General features: G+C 38.5%; 1 protein-coding gene across 1 annotated transcript in view; it reads right to left on the bottom strand.

Annotated features, from left to right (window-relative positions):
- wdr32 (WD repeat domain 32) overlaps positions 1–16,555 on the bottom strand; it is a 28,780-nt gene extending 12,225 nt beyond the window's left edge. Inside the window, exons 1-2 of the mRNA XM_034033975.2 lie at positions 15,874–16,555; positions 2,787–2,900 (exon numbers count right to left, since the gene is read on the bottom strand). Of these exons, the coding sequence (XP_033889866.1) occupies positions 2,787–2,900; positions 15,874–16,286 (527 nt within the window). The 5' untranslated portion in view covers positions 16,287–16,555. The remainder of the gene's footprint in view (positions 1–2,786; positions 2,901–15,873) is intronic.
- Positions 16,556–21,739: the final 5,184 nt, after the last annotated feature.

Genomic DNA, 21,739 nt, shown 5'->3' with positions numbered 1-21,739 from the left:
GAAAGACTACATATAAAGATTAAATCAGTAGGAATAAAATGGTAAAGTAGCAGCATAGATTCATAACTGGTTACAAGATAGGAAGCAGCGAGGCCAGGCATCAAACTGGAGTCAGTATTGGGACCATTGCTATTCATAATCTATATAAATGACTTGGACCAAGACATAAATCAGTAAACTATGCATATTTGCAGACGACACACAACTGGGAGGAGTAGCCAACTCCCAATCAGCAGCTTTAATAATACAGAGAGATTTAGATAAGATTCAAGCTTGGGCTGACACATGGCAGATGAAATGTAGTAGTACTGTATGAATCTCTTAAGCCAACTAGATGGAGACGCTATAAAAAAGGCAAATAGAATGTTAGGTTATAAAAGTACAAACATTTCTGTCACTCCTTCATTAAGTTTATTTTTCCCCCGAGAGCAATTTTTTTTAGTGAATGCTCTAATTTTGTCTTGCATATTTAATACGGTTACGTCACGGCCTTGGATGCTTTGATTCAGAGCATTTAACTGTCCAGATATATCCGACAACTACGCTAGTTTCAGAATCCATGGAGGATTTTCAAAACAGCTTGCAAGTTGGCTATTCTCTGTTGATAAGAACTGCTTCAGCTCATGTCGAAGTTCAAACACTCATTGCATGACTACACACTTTTGAGTACTTTAGAGTGGAGCAGTGCTCGTGGCTGGCACCCATTTCACTACCAAGCACAGCAAACATTCTGTGTTTCAGGGGCCCAGCTTTTATCATATTGACAATTTTTATTACTTCTTGCAGCAGCTGGTTAAACTCATCATCCATACGTTTGGCAACAAGTGCTTCACGGTGAAGTATGCAATGACTTGCAACAGCATTTGGAGAATTTGTCTTTATAAAAGCTACAACACCATTACGTTTTTCAGTCATAGCAGCAGCACCGTCAGTGCACACTCCCACACATCGAGACCAGTCTATTGAATCTTCTTGAATCCATCTAGCACTCCGGATATTTCCTCACCAGTTGTTCTCCCTGGTAATTCTTTACAGAAAAGGAATTATTCGACAAATCCCACCCCCCCCTTCTATAAACCTACATTGCATTTGCAACGTCTGTACTTTCATCTAACTGCAAGGCAAAGTACGGGCCAGCACGCAACCTATCCAAAAGTTCAGCAGAAACATCTTCTGCTATGTCACATATCCTTCAGCACACAGTGTTGTTTGACAACAGCACCACTTCAATTTGTTTGGCTGCTTCCTCACCCAGTAATTCACGAATAATATCTACTATTGCTGGCAAAATTAACTCTTCCCCAATTGTATGGGTTTTTTTGTGCAAGCAATGTGGAATGAGGCTAGAAAAGACGCCTTTAAGGCTCTCTCTGGAACAGTAACGTGCTGCTTCAAAGTACTCACTTGTTTTAAAATTTGGGATTCCTTTCTTTTAAAAAAATCTATAGATTTCCCAGCTTCATTTGGCTGTTTTTGTTGTAAATGCCGTTTCAACTTTGATGGCTTGAGGCATTCATTAGACAGGATTTTGAAGCATGTCACACATTTTGGGTAATCAAGGCCGTCTTTCTTCGTAATGCAAGAAAACCCGAACTGAATGTACTCGGCATCATATTTTCAAGATTTAGATTTTGATGCCTTCACTGAGGATGGCTGCTTGTTTGTACAGGTGGTACTTGTGGCACTGGTACTCGTGGAAGCACCACTGCATTCGTTTTCTTCCTCAGGCTCCTTTCGTTGGTGCTTCAGAAGCCGCTCCATTTTGACTGTTCTACTCTGTCGAGTTCTCACTGTACATGTGCAGAAGTGGAATGTTTTATTTTATCAACAGCGGGGGGAGAAAATAGATCTAGAAGAAGTTGAACAAAAAAAATACAAAATTGTTTTTTTTTAATCGTATTGTGAGAAATTCTGCTTTATATTTAATTGTAGTCTCATTATGTAAATTGCATTAATATAGCTGCTTATCCATCCATCCATCCATTATCGATCCGCTTCTCCTGTTGTTTTTTAAATTGTAATTGCAATTCATCCCGCTTTTGTGATAATGGTACATACTCTAAGCACGAAACAAGCAAAGGGACATTCAGAGTACATATGCAGGGCAGGGGGCGCGAGGGCAAGTGTTTTAAGATCTGTTTATTTAACTTTTAAGATTTGCTTTTAAATATTTCACACAATTTTCTTTTGTTCAGTAATTTTACATATTTGCTGCGGACCCCCTGAAGCTTCGCCGCGGACCCCAGTTTGGGAACCCCTGCTCTAAATCACTACAGGGAGAGCGATTAACAACAAGTACCACATCATGGATCGTTATTGCTGTGTTACCTGTTTGACAATGTGAGCAATAATCTTTACACTATCAGTGCACTACAGCAAATATTTTGGAAAGAGCTTTGAAACAGACTTTACAGTTAAGTGTAAAAAGTTGTTAGGATGTTAATGAAAAGAAAATTACAGGTACAGTATTTAAACAGTTCTAGCAACACGTGGGAACCACGCTACTCACTCTAAGAGAGCTTTTACTGTATTATCCTTAGGGAAATATGAGAAATTAAATGCAGACATTTCCAGACAATACACACATGGCCATTTCTGTTTCACAATATTGCCTCAACATTTACAATTATTACTGAAAAGATATTGATCATAGCTTGTGTACTTTTATTAGTCCAAATAAAATCCTTGCTGCCAAAGACAACAACTAGGTTAGCAAACCCACAGCTACACTTGGAACTTAAGCAACTCTAGGTCTGTATTAAACATGGCAGTAAAAACTCACTGACCTGATGTTGTTCACACAGTCCTCGTGAGCCTCAACCAGAGTCTTGATGTGCCTTGAGGATATTGGGTCAAACAAGAGGACTTCAGTTTGCTCACAGGCAACAGCCAGCACAGACCTAGGAAACAAAATCAAGAATACAAATTAAACTGGGTGTTTGTTAAAAAGGTAGTTGGCAATTTGAGAGGCTGATGTGTAAAATAAATAAATAGGCCAAATAATCCCAACCGATTTAAAAGGTGAGTTAACTCTATAAACACGACAAGCCTCGGCTTGGCATGCGTGCCCCTATACACCAGTAACCACTGAAGAGGCTTGCTGGAATGAACACAAATACACCACTAGCCGAAAAAGCAGCTATCAAGCATCATGTATTGCCAGGGCAATAAAAACTTTATGTAAAGCTACGATTGGTTAACATCAGCAAGGTAGTGTGTTAATCTGTCATTGCAAATTGATCAATAGGATTTCATTTTTATTTATTTATTTATTTAATTCTTTAAATGACAATTACAGGTATTTTTTTTTGGCGTGATCGAAGGAATTTTGACAACTATGAAAATATGCACAGTGACTTACAAAGGTTGATATTTGTGGTGAATTTACAATAACAAATGTCCGCCTAGGAGCCTAGTGAAAATTCAAGCAGCGGGTTGTCTGACCAACTTTTCGATTTCAGTTCAAGCTCAGAAGATGAATTGGAGGGATTTACTACACATAATATACAGACCTGTTCTGGATTAGTCAGTGGAGTAAAGAAACAGATACAACATTCAAGGAAATGGTAATAGCAGGGCTCCACAATGCAACTAAAAACTTTTTTTTTTTTTGGGGGGGGGGGCAAGGCGCTTTTGTAATGATTTAAAGGATATAGTCTGAGTGGGAGAGGTGAGACAGCAAGCAGTGCAAAGGATCAACAGTAGTGCTCTACCAGGCAAGCTTAAAGTCTGGTGCTCTAAGTTTGGTCTTGTCCAAGGATGTCGTGGCCACTTAATGTGTATGAGGTTTCCCCGTCAACAGTAGAGACTGGAAGCCTTGATTAGTTCACACATTAGGAAATGGCTGGAAGTTCCACGATGCCTTAGCAGGGTAGCACTCTACAGTAAAGCAAAACTGCAGCTACCAGTCTCGGATCTAAATGAGGAATTCAAGTGTGCAGGACCGGTGTCACAGGAAATAAGTTAGCTGGGAAATAAGTTAGCATTTGCCTTTTTGAGCCTATCTACACATGCACGAATCTTAGAACTTAAAGGCAAAGTTAAGCCTTATAGCGATATTTCCAATGTGTCTAGTAAATTGTTTTACTCTTAATGTTGTCAGGATCTTTATTAAAAGATATATTATATGTGGTAAAAATCGAGAACACGTCGTTGTAATATTAATAACATGTTTTTCATATTATTTAATTTTACTGAACGTACTGTTGGTTTCATGTAATAAGTACACTTTCTCTAATAAGTGGTCTGTGTTTTGTTTTAGTATGTAATTGTTGCAATCAACCTACTGTAAATAACATCTTGTTACCTCTTTGCAGAAACATCAGTCCGGATTGTTAGGCACAGTTTTGTGCACTGGGGGGGGGAACGCCGTGCCAGACAAACGCTCGGGCTGGACCTGCAGCTGCCAAACTCCTCTGTCTGCTGGTTCGGACGGAGGGGGCTTATGTGGCATTTTTTTTGTTTAGTTTTGTTTCGGCACCCCGAAATTAAATATGATCAGGTTGGGCTTTTTAGGGGGGTGGTGTCCATATGAATGACACTGGTAATGATATGCTCCTAAAAAACCTCCAGCATGGAATCAAACCACACCTTCTGTAAACATATCCTTCCCTTCCCATACCCACCCTTACACCTTTGTTTTTATTGTATATATTGTTTTGTATTGTCTATTTTGAATTGTGTACATGTATTGTGTATATTGTTTTGTTTTAATAAAAGTGTATTTTTAAATATCTGTTATTGAGAAATGTATATAAACATAAGTATTACTGTATGGTACGCAATGAATGCTGTCTGATATCTTTATATTATATTCATAATATAATAATTAAAACAAATCAGATAACGTTAAGAGTGAGTTCTCACATGGAGCTTCACATAATAATCTACAAGTAAAAAGTATAATCTGTGATATGACGTTTTATCTTTCCTGAAATACAACGACTGATGAGTGGGGACTTTTGTTGTAGAAGTGAGGATCAGAGATTTGCAAAGCGTACTACATTAAACTGGAGAGCTATCTGAATTATTAGTACAGTATTTGATGCTGTGCGAGTACATCCACCATGTCAACCAGGAATACAGATGTTCATATAAATAATTTAAACTGCACTTTAGGACGGTATGTATAGGAAGCCAATCGTTTTGTGTGTCTCAAATTATATATAAACCTAAAATACCATCTTCCACTAAAAACGTGTACGTTTCCTTTATATTAAAACAGGTTTAGATATCCCACGTAGACTTAATTAAAACGTCAAAAACAGTATTCTCTATATGAATTAAAGTGTTTGTACCCACTTTCCCACTGAATTTATTGAAAAGGTTCAAAGTCACTCAGCAATTTACAGTGAAAATAATATGACTTTGTTAAAGTGAGCCTACATAAACTCTTATTTGCTTACGCCACAATATATGACATGTCCATGAACAACCTTTTTGAAAGGAAATACACATTACAAAATTCAGTGTTAGCGTATATTTTGTATGTTTCAAAACATATTCTACCATAGCACTTCTCTTACACCGTCGTACACTAGATATGCAGTATATATTTTATTGAAGAACTACAACCGCTATGGTACCGCCCAGTGCTTTGGAGAATATACCCTGCTACAGAGTTGCTACACTTGGTTGGATTTTAATCCAACTTTTGTTTAAGTAATATGCATTATACAAATAAAAAGATCAAATTGTGCATTCGAGTGACATTTAATGTGCGATTTATGGAATTCACACATTGTCAAACGATTTCTGTTAACAGAAAAAAAAAAAAAAAAACACATACAGTGCATGAATGGCGTCTGACGAACCTTTGAAGGTTTAAAACAATCTTTGAATTCCTGGCTAGCGAACAAACCTTCAAACCACAGCCCTATGTGATGTGGTAACCGTAAATTACTAAAATTAGTCTTAATTATCAGTCAAAATATATATATATAAAAAAAAACTCTCAATCTTTCAGAGGCAAATTTGTAAATAATATTGTCAATTAACAGAATCGACAGGTTTTATTTTTGCTAGTAAACCGAGTAACGTATATGTACGTAACAAAAACAAAACATGAAACAAACAGAAATTACCACAACAAAAACGCAATAGGGATAATAATAATATTAATAATAATAATAATAATAATAATAATAATAATAATAATAATAAATGCTGAATGTGTTTTCCACTGCAAGCAAGAACTGGGAATAAATTATGTTTTTATATCACCTTTTCTCACTGGGTGATTCACATGTCGTGACCATAAATATATGTCTGTAGTTGAACACTTTTTGTGTATCAGAATCAGAGTGGTGGCCAATACACCAAACACTGCAATCCATTTTGGTGGATCTCAACGAGCTCTGCAATCCACCAGTAAGCTATGACCAATAATTATTAGTGGGATTTAATATGTGTCCAATACGTAATAGCAGTAATAAAACAAAACAACCACAACAACAAAAACGTAACAAATGCTCTACGCTAACTTTTTTAGGCACATGTGCACCAAAGTTTAAAAAAAAAAAGACGCACACTAAAAAATTTAGGGGCACACAAAAAAAAAAAAAAAAATAATAATAATAATAATAATACAATTTTTGCTCAAATGTATTGTTGAATATCTACAGATCTTTTTTTTTCCTTTCTTTCTTACATAGCACTTTTTTTTTAACATTATCAAACTTAAGCCAAGGGAAATCTTTTAGCCACTGTTGGTTGAATGTGTATTTTACAACTGTGAACACGCAGTAACTAACTCCAAGTTCCCTGTTCGCTTTCATCTTCTGACATACCTGCATTGCTCATTTCTTGTAAAGATGCCGACATACATGAGTTTGTTATTTTCCTCATCTTAGTTTGTCAAACTGTCTGGAAAGTAGTAGCTATCACATGAAATCAGTGAAATTGGCGGGGTGTGGGATTTGTAGTTTTTAATGTGTGATTAACAGTGGGCACTGGATACCAATAAACTATATTCCCAGAGTACATTACGACTGAGCTATTAGTTTAGATCCGACTGTGAGGTGTTTTTATTTTTCTTTTGTTTTAGACTTTTCAGTTGAAAAAATAAATCACATTTATTGTTTATAGTCAACCTTTAGGAATTTCTAGTCGCATTCGTGCGCCTAAATTAAAATGTACGTTCACACAAACATTTTGTTAGTGTCATATGCAGAAACTGTTGGGATATTTTCATTTGTGCTACTGGATGACACAGAAGGCTCTGCCCATCAGCTGAAACAAAAACTGTTGTATGCTTATATGCTAGTACAGCGCAGAACCTGAATGTGTGGGTGGGAGAGAAACCAGCATGTCCTTTGTGTTCATCACCGGCTACCCTGAAGCACATTCTTACAGGATGCAAGGTGGCTCTTAGCCAGGGTCGCTTGACTTGGCATCATTAACACTGGAAGAACGGTGTAATAAGATCAACAGCTCACCGCTAATATCAGCAACAGGTGATTGTCTGAGACAACTGGAGGCTGCTAGAGATTAGAGAATGCAGGCACATGTTGGCCAGCACCTTACTTTCACACCTAATTGCTACAACTACCCTTTCAACTTGACATTGTCCTGTGTCAGTCTCAGCATGCCTTGTTCTCCTGGTGGAGGTAACAGTGTCCTGGGAGGATTCTGTGGATGAGGCATACAAGAGGAAGAAGTTCCAGTATGCTGAGGTGTAACAGCGGGGGTGGAGAGTCTGGGTTTATCCAATAGAAGTAGATTGTCAGGGATTCGTACACTCCATGGCCTGGCTTCTCAGAGATACTCGATTCAGTGGACCAGAGTTGAGGCGTACAGTGAAGGCTCTATGCAAGCAGGCAAAGATGTAGAAACTGGCTCTGGTTGAGGAGGAAAGAGGTGATGAAGTTAACATAAAATGGAAAGGAATGGATGACTAAACTAAGTAAAATGGGCTGAATTGGGTGGGGTGGTGGTTGGAGGGGAGTGGTGCTGGGACACCAGCTTCACTATTGAGCTTTCCCAAGGTTGGCTTGTCGACGAAACACTGAAGACAGGAGCTGCCCACAAGATCACCCCTGCGAATTACCCACCCAGCCCATTCCAGAGGTTTGCCAAGCATCTTGGCGAAAGCAGTCCAATATTAGCTTGAAGTAAATAACAGCTACTCTCATATAATACAAATCAGGTTTGTGTTTTGCACACATGGCATTAACAAACATGCCCTGAAAACCTAAAATAAACAAAATTATAACCAAGGGCTGAAAGGCAGCAAAAAGGTCAATAATTATACCAAAAGAAAAAAGCTGAAAAAAGTTCTCCTGGTGAACTCCAGTCAAATCGTAGGGTGCCTAAATAAAATGCAGTTAACACCAACAGAATTTTGTTGTGTTGCAAGTGACGCTGAATCAGCTAGGCTGGTCAGTAAAATATTGACTCCTTTGACATGGAGGATCTCGGTAGCTACAGCTGTTGGTTCATCAATTGAATCAGATTGAGTTGTATTGTGTCTGCCAACTGATGATGTGAGGCAGAACAGTAATTGGATAAATATGAATAACAGTGAGTTTTGGCCTCCTTCAGTGTTCTGGATGGAAGGCGTACCTCGCAAAGTGACTCTGTGCGAACAGAAGGGAATGTATAGTAACAATGTGTACAGATCCAGAACTATTGTACATGGTGCAGAATTAACTCTGACACACAAATTGAAACATAATCCTTTTGTCATGTGTGCATGTAATATGTGCCAAAGCAAGTCATCAGTGACTGGGCCCAAACTTTGTCCAGCCTGTAGTCATTTAGCTAAACACTGTAGAATCTTGTTTGAATGTAATGATTCTGAAGGAATTTATTTCTCTCATCTAAACGTAGATCCAAAGGATATTAAGAGGATTGAATGCATAAATTGTGAAGGAGGTCATTTAGTGAAATGGGCTCATCTAGGTAAATTGGAATGTGTAGAAGGTGTCCCAGCTAAACGTGTCCAAGTATCTTGTAGGTACGAAGTGAGAAAGATGGAGTCTCACACCTGTGATGCTAAACTTTGGATAAAGGGGCTGTTGTCGTTTTCGCGGAACCAACCAGAGCGAAACCTGGTACAGAAGCTGAATCCTGCTGAGAACATATGGATATGCTGAATATGTACTAGGCGATTTTAAATATGGAATGTATTATAAAATGAAGTGTCAAAGATATTAGGAAGGATAAAGAAAGAGTATCCTTGTACCACTAGTAGGTGGCTCTCTTGCTCAATGAAATAGGTCAGTCCACTCTTGTTTGGAATTACACATGTATTCAATTAAATACTTAGTAGTCTGAGAATCCCTAAGAAAATATATATAATGAACGATTTACCACTAGTATATCTTATCTTCAGAAAGCATGACGCTTGATAAAAAGCACCATTCCGGCTAAAAGTGAACGTTAATCTACGAATTTATGTCCTAAAAACACAAGATAAGAAGAGACTCTTTATGACCAAAGGATTAACTAACAAGCCAGAGGTCTTGAGAAAAAAATCCTGTCTCGGCTGGATTTTGTATGAACAAAGAGAAGGGTCAAGCCTAGTTGAATGCAGTTATACTGGCCTATATTTGGATTTAAATCTTAAGAGGGATTCACCAAAGTAATATTATAGCAACTGATAAACAGAGGTAAATTAATTGAAAGATTATCTTATAATGAAACAGGTTCAGTGCTAATTGACACCGTTTATAGTTCATAACAGTTATTTCATAAGATTAATAATATGTTTTAAGTATTTGCTATAATGAGAAAACATATTATTTAAAACGGACAAGTATTATTACTTGTTCACGACTTTGCTTTAGTGATAAGAAGATTAAAAGCTGGAGCAGTATTCAATTGAATTAATTGAGAAAGAGGTAGATTAATTCTTCTTTCTATTGAACAATAAGACTTTTAGACATTATGATATCCATTGAATTATAGAAGTTAAAAGGTGTTGTGTTATGTTTTTGTGTTAAGTTTGTAATAATATACTATAATGTACCTTGTTATTAATCCACTATACTATTGTCTAATGATGGTAGATGGAATCCTTATAATGTGGTTATTTGAAACTGCTGCAGTGAAAAAGGGCCTCATATGGGCTGTAGAGAAAGGAGGGGGTCATCTTACATTCCACTTCAGCAAAATTGCAAATCTCATAGACTTGTAGTGTTAAGGTTTATGGAGTTAGTGGTTTAGTACTGATAAGTAAATGTCTTGAAATAATATGCACAAATCATGGCTTAATGGACAGGTCATATATTTAATAAAGTGCTTAGCACAGACTCAGACCTTGGAAAAAACAAGAGACTGTGGAAACTGCTAGCAGTAACATATTCCCAGAGTCAGGTACAGGTCAGAGCCTGGTCAGTGCATCTCTTAAGGGATAAATAATTGTAATGAAAACTATTACCACTTAAACTTAGTGAAACTAAATGACTTGAATATTTTACGAGACAAACTTTTGTCAAATACTCCGTTAGACAATGGTATATGGAATCAAAACTGACTCATTAACAAAATGATGAAATAATATGAAGTTAAAAGAAACACATACCTTTAATTTAGCATAATATAATCACTTAGAAGATGATGTCACATATTAAGAACATCTCTCATATATAACACATATAAAATTAGTGTTTTGCATGCAGTAGTGTTTTTATATTATATTATAAACCAAGATCCTGGGAACCTTGGTTCACTTAACTTTTCAGATAAAGGAGGGGCTCGGAGGAAAGCAAAGAAATGAGATCATAGGTTTGGAGTTAGACAAGAAATGAGATATTGAATTTATTGAGTACATGACACCTATTAATTCTGAAAAGTTAGTCCGGATCTTTTGAAAACTATTATTTGTAAAATGGATAAGAACTGTCCCACCTGATTAATGATTGGATTTAATTGAGGCGTCCCATGTATTCCAATGAGACGAAAAACCTATTTAACTCCAGAGTAATTTCAATGGAGAACCACACTCATCCCAGACAGGGCAAGGTGGTCCATCTTCTGCAAACCAAAAACACAATTGAACTGATTTAACTCAGTTTAATTTGCCTGGTGAAGACAGTCATATCCTTTTACGATCTATATTAAAGGGTAAGCATTAATCAATTATTATTTTATCTCACATGTATTGCATGTATTGCTATAAGGGACTCACGCTATGTTTAGAAGATAGGAGAACATTTGTTGAATGTGCTGAAAGAGGCTACTGGGTGTATTTAGTGTCGTGGTCGTGGCCAGGCCTGCAGGCTGCACAAATACATAAAGATGTATTAAAGTGTTAACATTAATATCTGTTAAGACACTGGACTGCCCAGAACGTCTGTCAGCTGGGGATATGAAGTAGCTTGTAGCTACTCAATCCAATATTTAACTGTTAATAAACCGAAGGAGTACTGATCATACTCTGATTCGTAAAAACACTTTAGATACATGAGTCTGTCAATTTCTTGGGTACTATATTGGTCATCCGAATATACTGTGGGTCCAGAGCACGAACTATATCCCACTAGGAGTAATAACATCTCTGTCCTCCTAACGTCTCCCCTGAGATAAGAGTGTGTGCTGAGCAAATAAAAAGAGTACGTAAAGAAATCTGAACACACGGATTTCGTGACAGTTGCATCTTCTTGAACAGCTGCATCTATCCCAGATATAACAGATTTGGTTATATTGTTTGCCGTCAGGAGTTTGATGATGATTTAATTGTGCAGCAAATTCCCTAGTTAGACGATGAGCTAAAAAGAAGCAGGCATGGTAGTTCAAGGCACTACCATAATGAAAAACAGTAATGTAGCATGGTGAAAGCAAAATGCATACAAATACTTGGGATTGTAATTAGAAAGTGCACTACTGAGGAAATAAATAACATTTAGGGAATAAATGAAATGTATTGCAGCTTACTTGATTGCAAAATAAAAACTGCTGTTCACTAAATTTTGCTCTCAGATTGTGGTAATGAAAAAAAAGGTTCGGAAATATCTCAAATATATGACAATGTGCTTGCTGTGGTGTATATAATAAATGGTAACATGTAAACATATGAGCTAACTGTTACATGCTCACAGATCAGGACTTCACTAACACCAAGTGCAAGCTACAGCATGCTATTTTCCCATATTATTATTATTATTATTATTATTATTATTATTTGTTTATTTATCCAAGGCGATGTACAGAGACTAGGGTGTGTGAACTATGTATCAGCTGCAGAGTCACTTCCAATTACGTCTCACCAGAAAGACGGAGCACAAGGAGGTTAAGTGACTTGCAGTGTTCGCGCTAGGCCGCGCCATTGCGCCAATGCCCCCCTGAAATAAAAAATGTCCCGCTGAAATTCTCTTAACGCGCCCGTGTGCCCCCCTTCCCAGACCAGACGCAATACCAATAGGCAGTAAATGAATTAAACTCCCGTGTTTGTATTCTCCAGTCCAGTAGAATGCGCTCACACCCTCCCTGGTTACAGGCAGTTTCACAGTAAAGCCCGGACGACATCAGGCTTGTTAACAACGTGGCCCGGCGCAAATAGTATCCCTGTTAAACCCCACCATTACTTCTGGAAGAATAAGTAATCCGCTTCGGCAGTGACTTTTGAAATGCAGGCTATTATATTTGCGCTAAAAATACTGTGTGCAGTAGATTTGCGAAACGAAAACCGCATCATTGACTTTAAAAAAAAAAAAAAAAAAAGTAGCCTATGGTAACATTATAAAATATGTGAAATGTGTAATTGTGTGTGTGTGTGTGTGTGTATATATTATATATATATATATATATATATATATATATATATATTATACACACACACACACACACATACAGTGTATGTGATTTTATACAACACTATATACTTCTTGCACTGAGAAAACACCACTGGAATCGGAATAAAGGAAATTATGATGTAATAGAGTTCACGTGCAGTCACGGTTTTGGTAAGTAGCATTTTCAAAAATATATAATTATATGCAGTATTAAAATATGTTTAAAAATATAGCAAACCCACAAAACCAACGAAATATATTATATATTTGACATTTTATTTTTAGTGTTCTGTGTAACACGGGCCATCGTTTAACCTTGAAAAAAATTAAATACAGTACCTGAAGCAGTACGCGTTTATCATATCAACAACATCAACGTGTGTTGTAAAAATAAAGCAACAATTGTTTTGAAAACTGTCCAAAATATTTACTTGGTGGCTAAGAATGAAAAATGTAAACAAAAAAATGCAATTTTTGATATGGAAATTGTGAAAATAAAGGGTAAGCTGGAAGGTAAGAATTTACCAGTCAGGACAATGTCATTTAAATACTACGACTATTAAACTGTATAGTATGGTTTCTGCAGTTTTCAAACTGGGGTACACGTACCCCTGGGGGTTCGCGAGCAAAATTCTAAAATGGCAGACAACGCATTTTATTTAATACCACTTGCCAATCTATTGCAAACTTTTATCATGTAATAATCAACATTTAATCGCTAACAACACCAGACTGACGAGCTGTGACAGAGCGTGCAGTGCACACACGACTAATTTACATATTAAATATGTACGTTTTAAATAAGCCCTGTTGTTTAAATGTCATATAAACAGTTGGTCTGTCTTGGATAAAAAAAAAAAATTACATATTTTAAAAAACTAAAAGCCTAGTCTAACTCATTTTATTTCCTGTGTGCGTTCATGCGTTACGTCTGGTGTGAGAGTTAAGAGTTTTTAGCTTTCAATCCAGTGAAAAAATATGGCTTGTTGGCTCAATACTAGAACATTACTAGCAAAGGGCGATCAGGACTAAATACCGTTAGAGATTAAAAACGCCAAAAATGTCTTGCGACTGAAGCTCTCTCCAATTTCCCTGCCATCATCAGTGAGTTGTGTGATAACAACCAGGCACATCCATCACATACTAGGTAAGCGTTTTATTATTGTTTTTTTTTTAATTAGCATCAGTACCGTACATTTTAATCACCAAGAATGTAAAAATGCAAATAATGTTTTTGTAATGACGTCAGCTGTAGAGATGCGTGGATAGTGAACTTTTCTTTGCCTTCTTTTCTGTAATTTTATTATCAATAAAAATACATGATTGCCATTTGCTATGTCATTTCTGAGTGATTCGAGGCTAGCACAGAGGCCTCCTTGATTTTAATTAATTAATATTTACAATAAAATGATGATGTTTCCAACAACTAGAAACCTGTCTGAGGGACTATTTTTAGCCAAAAGTAAATATAATATATATTTTTTCTTTTATAATACTATAACTTTTATAATTGTATCCATCACACACTCCAAGGCTTGTGCGTCTTGTTGTATCATGCTACTGTACAGACCTTTTTTCTGTTTCCATTTTTTGGAAAGGGGTACGCAGTTTAAAAAGATTGAAAACCCCTATTCTAATGTTATGTGGTACAATGAATATGCTCTACTCAGTAACACACCAGCATCACTGTGACACATTTCCCAATATTGTCCCCAAAAGTGACAGTGAGTATTGTAGAGACACCTTGGTTGTATCTACAGCTTTACAGTTTTATTTTTTATTCAGAAACAAAAGCTCAGTAAACTCTGCTGGCATATTTAAAAACAAACCAAAATAAGAAATGGTGGTTGGTTCTGAATCAAACATATTGACTGAAGAAAATGTCCCCCTAAAATTTTGAGAGGGGGCCACATTGACCCTCAGTCTAAGTCCTGGAGCAAACATGACTTGCTCAGGGTCACACAATGAGTCAGTGGCTGAGGTGGGCCCTTTTTCTTTAACCACTGGACCACACAGCATCCTATAAGGTGTACAGAATTAAAGGTGCAGTCATAACACTTGCAAAATATCTAAAATATAAACATGCTGAGTACACTGCATACCATTCAGCAGAATGAGGCAACAAAACACGTGAGTACAAACATTAAGTTACTGTTTTAGTAAAACTAGTGTCTTAGCAAGTTGTTGTATTTTAAGCAGTTGAATATGGTAGCAACTTGCCCTAAAGTGGCACCCACAACTGGATTTGGCAACCAATTTTTTTTTCCATTCCGATCCACCTGTCCACACTTGATCTGTTCCGGGTCATCGCAACTGTACCAGTACGAAACGTGCTTCTGACTGGATTTCATATCGATACGGTTATACCAGTAGGATGCCGACAACAACTCCAGTGAACAGACGTTGCGATACTGGTATAAAAATGCAAGTGTGAACAGGGCTTCAGTGGAGTTGTGTATCTTGGTGTATACAGAATATCTGATGTAAGCGTATCAATATCAACCAGCTTAAACGTGGACAGGTATATCAAAACAGTATCGGTCTTGTACTGGTGTTGAAAGTGAGTTAAGACAGAATGTGGTATCGTATAAGTTCTTAAAATAGTTTGATTCAGAAGACCCTGTTGCAGTTAAATGACCCTGGAAGTTCAATCTGCACTTACTGTAAACTAGACTGTATTTAAATATTAAGCTTGCATTGTAACCTTTTACTGCCCTGTAACACCTGTAAGATGCCTTGGATAAAGGTGTCTGCCAAATAAATAAAAAAATAAAAAAATAAATAATAATAATAATAAATGTGGTACAGATATCCAAGGAATAAGGCACAGAAACTGTTGGCTTTATTTAACCTTCATTAATACCAGATATCACATTTGCTATAACATGTGTTTCTTTCAAAACTGCACATTTGAGAGCTATGTAGATAATTCAAGTACAAAACAGGTATGATTCATGGAATTGTGTTGTTAGCTACAATTCCTTTAAAACATCTAACTTTGAACAGATTGTTGCTTTATTTGCATAGTTGATGAATATATGCACCGACACCTGTTCGTGACCTATTAGCTTTAGCAGCCTGCAAGTGATACAGCTTGCTTGCAAAGAAAAACATCTTTGAAATAATAAATTGTCCTTACCCATCTGGCGAGTACTCCAAGTTAAACACAGCTCCATGGGTTCTGGTGCTCAGATTCACCGAATCAGCCGGGTTCATTGAGCTATATAAGCTGGTCATTATCCTGAAGTTTTCCCGGAACGGGTCAACAACAACTCCTCTGCCTAAACACCTTTCTCTCAGCCACCAGAACACGTTATTCCCGCTGCTGAGCGGCTGCTTGGCTGTGGAGTTGATTAGCCCTGTATCGATGCTGCTTTTGTCAGACCCGCCTGTGGGACGTTGCTGCGGCTGATCTGATGTCGTGCCCGGACTCAAAGATCCCTCTGCCTGGTAAAGATCACCGTCGGGATCCCCTGCAGAACCTCCGTCGCTGGGCCCGTCCAACTGGGACTCCGCATCATCTTTGTGCTCCTTTCGGCGATCAGAGCTCATTTTGGCTACCTCGGGTTCAATTTGCTTCCAAAAGTAGGTGGGGGTATAAGGGTCACTGCCGCCGTTTCCCCAACCTTCCTCAGCTCTCCCCCTATCAAACCCAATCAGTCAGTACGCCCGGAGAACGCATTTAGAACCAGAGAACCGGCGCCGCCTGTCCAGAACACAACAAACCACAACGCTACAAGCAACTACTTCCGTTTCCTTTTAAGCAACTACCAAAATCCTCCGGACTGGAAACACAGATCTGAGAAAATGTTTCAGTTCTTTGTTTGAGTGCAAAGAATGGAAAATGAATAATAATACAGAACTTTGTGACAAATATCCAGCTACTAGTGTTGGAATCACATTTGTGTATCTAAAATTTAAAGACAAACGGCAGATGTTATTATATGTGGTTAATTTGATTAACTCGATTCTATTAAGTGTTTTTCACTGTACAATGAAAGTGCTTTGCCAATTTTGTAACAGTTGTTATTGCTTTTACCATAACCATTTGTACATATTGAATTTTGCTGTATCCGTGTATCCTGTATACGGTGGTGATTTGACCTATATTGATAGTGTTAAAATGAATAAGCATGATTAACAGAATGTATAGAATTGTAGGCAGCAGCAGGGCTGGTATGTGACGTAATCACACGCAGGGACATAAGCCCGATATGTTCTTTCGGCATGTTCTTTCGCTCTATCGGCGTTATGCTTTAGTGCGAGGGGTCCCAGGTTCGCGCTCGCCCTCCGCCTGTGTGTGGATTGCCTCGCCCTGTGTGATGCGCCTGCTTGTGTTAACCGAGGTCGCTGCAGTATGTTTCTGCAGTTTCGGAAACGGCAATTTTATGCATTAAAGAACAACAGGATGAGTCACAATCTGAGGGCGTTTCTTTGGCAGTGTCTCCTTTTCTTAGACTACATAAAAGACTTATTCATAAAGAGTTTGTAAATTGAAGACAAAGCATTTTTGGACAACATACTTTTGTGCAATGCAGATTTCAAACCCCAATTTGCTTGAAGGAATATAGAAGATAATTAGAAGAATGGTCAAGTACCCCACAGGATGTAACTTTGTTTGTACATTTGTTATTCAGAAGTTTTAATATAGGTCACGGTAACGCCTTTGGAAGGGTGTTACTGGAACTTGATCTTTAAATCCCGTTGTTTGTTTGTTAATGAAATTAGAAGCCAGGGGGAAGTGATTTTCAGGTTTGTCACTTGGACTGCTCGAAATATGTACTCCCCCTCCCCCCAACTCTGAGTCTCTTTAAGGCATGTTAGATCGAAGATTTCCTTTAATCTGAAAAAAATACGTAACCACAGTATTAATTTTAAACACGTGTATTTGACCTTTTCAGCAATACAGTAAGCCCAACAGGAATAGCAACTCGCCTCCAGGTTCAATGACACGTTGTAGAAATCAAACAACTGCATGTTGACTGATTACTTTGAATAAACTTTATGAACACATGTGAACAACTTACTGAACAAACAGCACGATCATTACTAACACCTGCAGTCTACTAGATATTTTGAATTACTAAAACTTTTTTTTTTTTTTTTACTTTCACAAATATATTTTAGTACCTAATGGTAACTTAAATTTACACAAATACACGAATGTGTACAAAGTTCTAAGTACTTTTATATGTTTAAAATGTGTTTTAAAAGGTAGATAAAACAAACCATGTTCATTGTTTTAGGAGGTATCTGAAATGAAGAACAGTTTCCTGGTAAAGCCCTCTTCTTTCAGTTCTATTGCTTAAATTAATTATATTACTCAGATTCACTTAAATGTACCAAAATACTGACTGCGCCTGTCATTAACTGAAATAAACTCCTTAGCGATGTTAGTCATGTTCAGTTCATCAAGAAGCATGAGAAGCTTCTCTCAGCTGCATCACTGGATATTGGCAAGGTGAGAAACAATTTGCAAGAGTGAAGGGATTTCAGGGAGAACAAAACATCTGGTGATGGGACAACCATAAACACATCAATTAAAGTGGTGATGTTTGTGACTATTGTCACTCCATGAAACATAGCTGCACAAATCAGATCCGACAGGGCTCTCAACTGATTTTCTAGACTAAAATCTAAATCTTTTGAATAACATTTTCTGGACTGCTCTGCAGCTTATATCCACCTATGGCATGTGAAGGTTTTATATTACTAGGAGCAGCCAGCAAAACAGTGTGTCAATTTGCCTGTGGTAATATCCAAAGCTTCAAAATAGTGGTGTTTAAAGAATAGGCCTACTTTTAGTGTTTCAAATATATGAGAATGCAGCTCAATTGCGACCAAAGCATGAAAAAAAACACAGAAATGTAGTTCTAGTGCCTTATTAAGGTAATTTAGAAAAGCCATACAGAGTTTTATTTATTTCATAACAATACTTATCTGAAATGGCAGAAACGTGAAATAACTAGCATTCTTTTTTTTGTTTAATGGCAATTTTATATCCACATGTAAGTAGAAATGGGTTACTGTAAACCTTACAAAAAATCAACTCCAGTAAACTTTGGTGACTGAATGGTGCATTTACAGTATTTCACAGTAAATAAAGTTGTAACACAAAAGCGAGCCTAGACATACCCGTACATTTACAGTTCACACCACAGGCATTACATTACCATGCATTCCCTAAATGTTTCAGATACTGCCAAGCATGGTCTATAGCACTGACAAAAAAAAAAAAAAAAAAAAACTTGCAGATTTTTTTGTGTGATTTTGTCATGCTTTGGCCCCAGTTGAGCTGCATGTTAAGATCTCGCCGCTATTTAGGTAGGGCTTAATTATTGTCACTATTACTCATGAATTGTGTTTAGGTGCAATAGCGTTACGGGGTGCAACGACGACAAAAGAAAATGCAAAACCAAGCAACATTTATGAGCAGTCTCAACAGGGTCTGAAACAATCTGTCTCATGAGTGAAGATATAACTTCTGAGATATGTAGGGCATCTGCCATCTGCATGAGCACAAACTGCACAGTCACCAGCCCTTTCTGTCAGAATCATACATATACTAGCTCCTCGTCTATGGCAGTGCTATCGGTTGAACCATCTGACATCACTGTTGCCCTTAGCAAACCTTGGGGGTTTTAATAAGTTACACAAAACCAAGCAAATATTGTTTGGTTGAAAAAAATTAATCTATCTTTTTTTTATAATTTTTTTTGTTTTTTGGCAGCAATTGGTGGAAGTGATATAAAGCATGTTGCATGGGATATTTTGGCTCATGTGTTTTCTGACAGTGTTGTCAAACAAATTAACTGGAAGGGGGTTAATGGCAAGCGTTTGTTTCTTCTTACTCTCTCTTCACTCTCTCATACCACCTCCTTACTCTCTCTTCACTCTCTCACTCCACCTCCTTACTCTCTCCTCACTCTCTCTCACCACCTTACTTTCTCTTCACTCTCTCACACCACCTCCTTACTCTCTCTTCACTCTCTCACCACCTTACTCTTCACTCTCTCACACCACCCCCTTACTTTCTCTTCACTCTCTCACTCCACCTCCTTACTCTCTCCTCACTCTCTCTCACCACCTTACTCTCCCTTCACTCTCTCCACCACCTCCTTACTCTCCCTTCACTCTCTCACACCACCTCCTTACTCTCTCCTCACTCTCACTCCACCTCCTTACTCTCTCTTCACTCTCTCACACCACCTCCTTACTCTCCCTTCACTCTCTCACACCACCTCCTTACTCTCCCTTCACTCTCTCCACCACCTCCTTACTCTCCCTTCACTCTCTCACTCCACCTCCTTACTCTCTCTTCACTCTCTCACACCACCTCCTTACTCTCCCTTCACTCTCTCACTCCACCTCCTTACTCTCTCTTCACTCTCTCACACCACCTCCTTACTCTCCCTTCACTCTCTCACACCACCTCCTTACTCTCTCTTCACTCTCTCTCACCACCTCCTTACTCTCCCTTCACTCTCTCCACCACCTCCTTACTCTCCCTTCACTCTCTCACACCACCTCCTTTCTCTTCACTCTCTCACACCACCTCCTTACTCTCTTTTCACTCACACCACCTTCTTACTCTCCCTTCACTCTCTCCACCACCTCCTTACTCTCCCTTCACTCTCTCACACCACCTCCTTTCTCTTCACTCTCTCACACCACCTCCTTACTCTCTTTTCACTCACACCACCTTCTTACTCTCTCTTCACTCTCTCCACCACCTCCTTACTCTCCCTTCACTCTCTCACTCCACCTCCTTACTCTCTCCTCACTCTCTCTCACCACCTTACTCTCTCTTCACTCTCTCACACCACCTCCTTACTCTCTTTTCACTCACACCACCTTCTTACTCTCTCTTCACTCTTTCACTCCACCTCCTTACTCTCTCTTCACTCTCTCACACTACCTTCTTACTCTCTCTTCACTCTCACTCCACCTCCTTACTCTCTCCTCACTCTCTCTCACCACCTTACTCTCCCTTCACTCTCTCACACCACCTCCTTACTCTCCCTTCACTCTCTCACACCACCTCCTTACTCTCTCTTCACTCTCTCCACCACCTCCTTACTCTCCCTTCACTCTCTCACACCACCTCCTTTCTCTTCACTCTCTCACACCACCTCCTTACTCTCTTTTCACTCACACCACCTTCTTACTCTCTCTTCACTCTCACTCCACCTCCTTACTCTCTCTTCACTCTCTCCACCACCTCCTTACTCTCTCCTCACTCTCTCTCACCACCTTACTCTCCCTTCACTCTCTCACACCACCTCCTTACTCTCCCTTCACTCTCTCACACCACCTCCTTACTCTATCTTCACTCTCTCCACCACCTCCTTACTCTCCCTTCACTCTCTCACACCACCTCCTTTCTCTTCACTCTCTCACACCACCTCCTTACTCTCTTTTCACTCACACCACCTTCTTACTCTCTCTTCACTCTTTCACTCCACCTCCTTACTCTCTCTTCACTCTCTCACACTACCTTCTTACTCTCTCTTCACTCTCACTCCACCTCCTTACTCTCTCCTCACTCTCTCTCACCACCTTACTCTCCCTTCACTCTCTCACACCACCTCCTTACTCTCCCTTCACTCTCTCACACCACCTCCTTACTCTCTCTTCACTCTCTCCACCACCTCCTTACTCTCCCTTCACTCTCTCACACCACCTCCTTTCTCTTCACTCTCTCACACCACCTCCTTACTCTCTTTTCACTCACACCACCTTCTTACTCTCTCTTCACTCTCTCACTCCACCTCCTTACTCTCTCTTCATTCTCTCACACCACCTTCTTACTCTCTCTTCACTCTCTCACTCCACCTCCTTACTCTCTCCTCACTCTCTCTCACCACCTTACTCTCTCTTCACTCTCTCACACCACCCCCTTACTCTCGTCACTCTCTCACACCACCTTCTTACTCTCTCTTCACTCCCTCATTGTCTTTATTTCTTAACCCCTTTTTCCCCCCACAGGTACACAGTTAGTATTT

This window comes from Acipenser ruthenus, chromosome 1 (genome assembly GCF_902713425.1).
Source record: "Acipenser ruthenus chromosome 1, fAciRut3.2 maternal haplotype, whole genome shotgun sequence".
Lineage (NCBI taxonomy): Eukaryota > Metazoa > Chordata > Actinopteri > Acipenseriformes > Acipenseridae > Acipenser > Acipenser ruthenus.
This window is presented reverse-complemented; position numbering and strand designations above follow the sequence as displayed.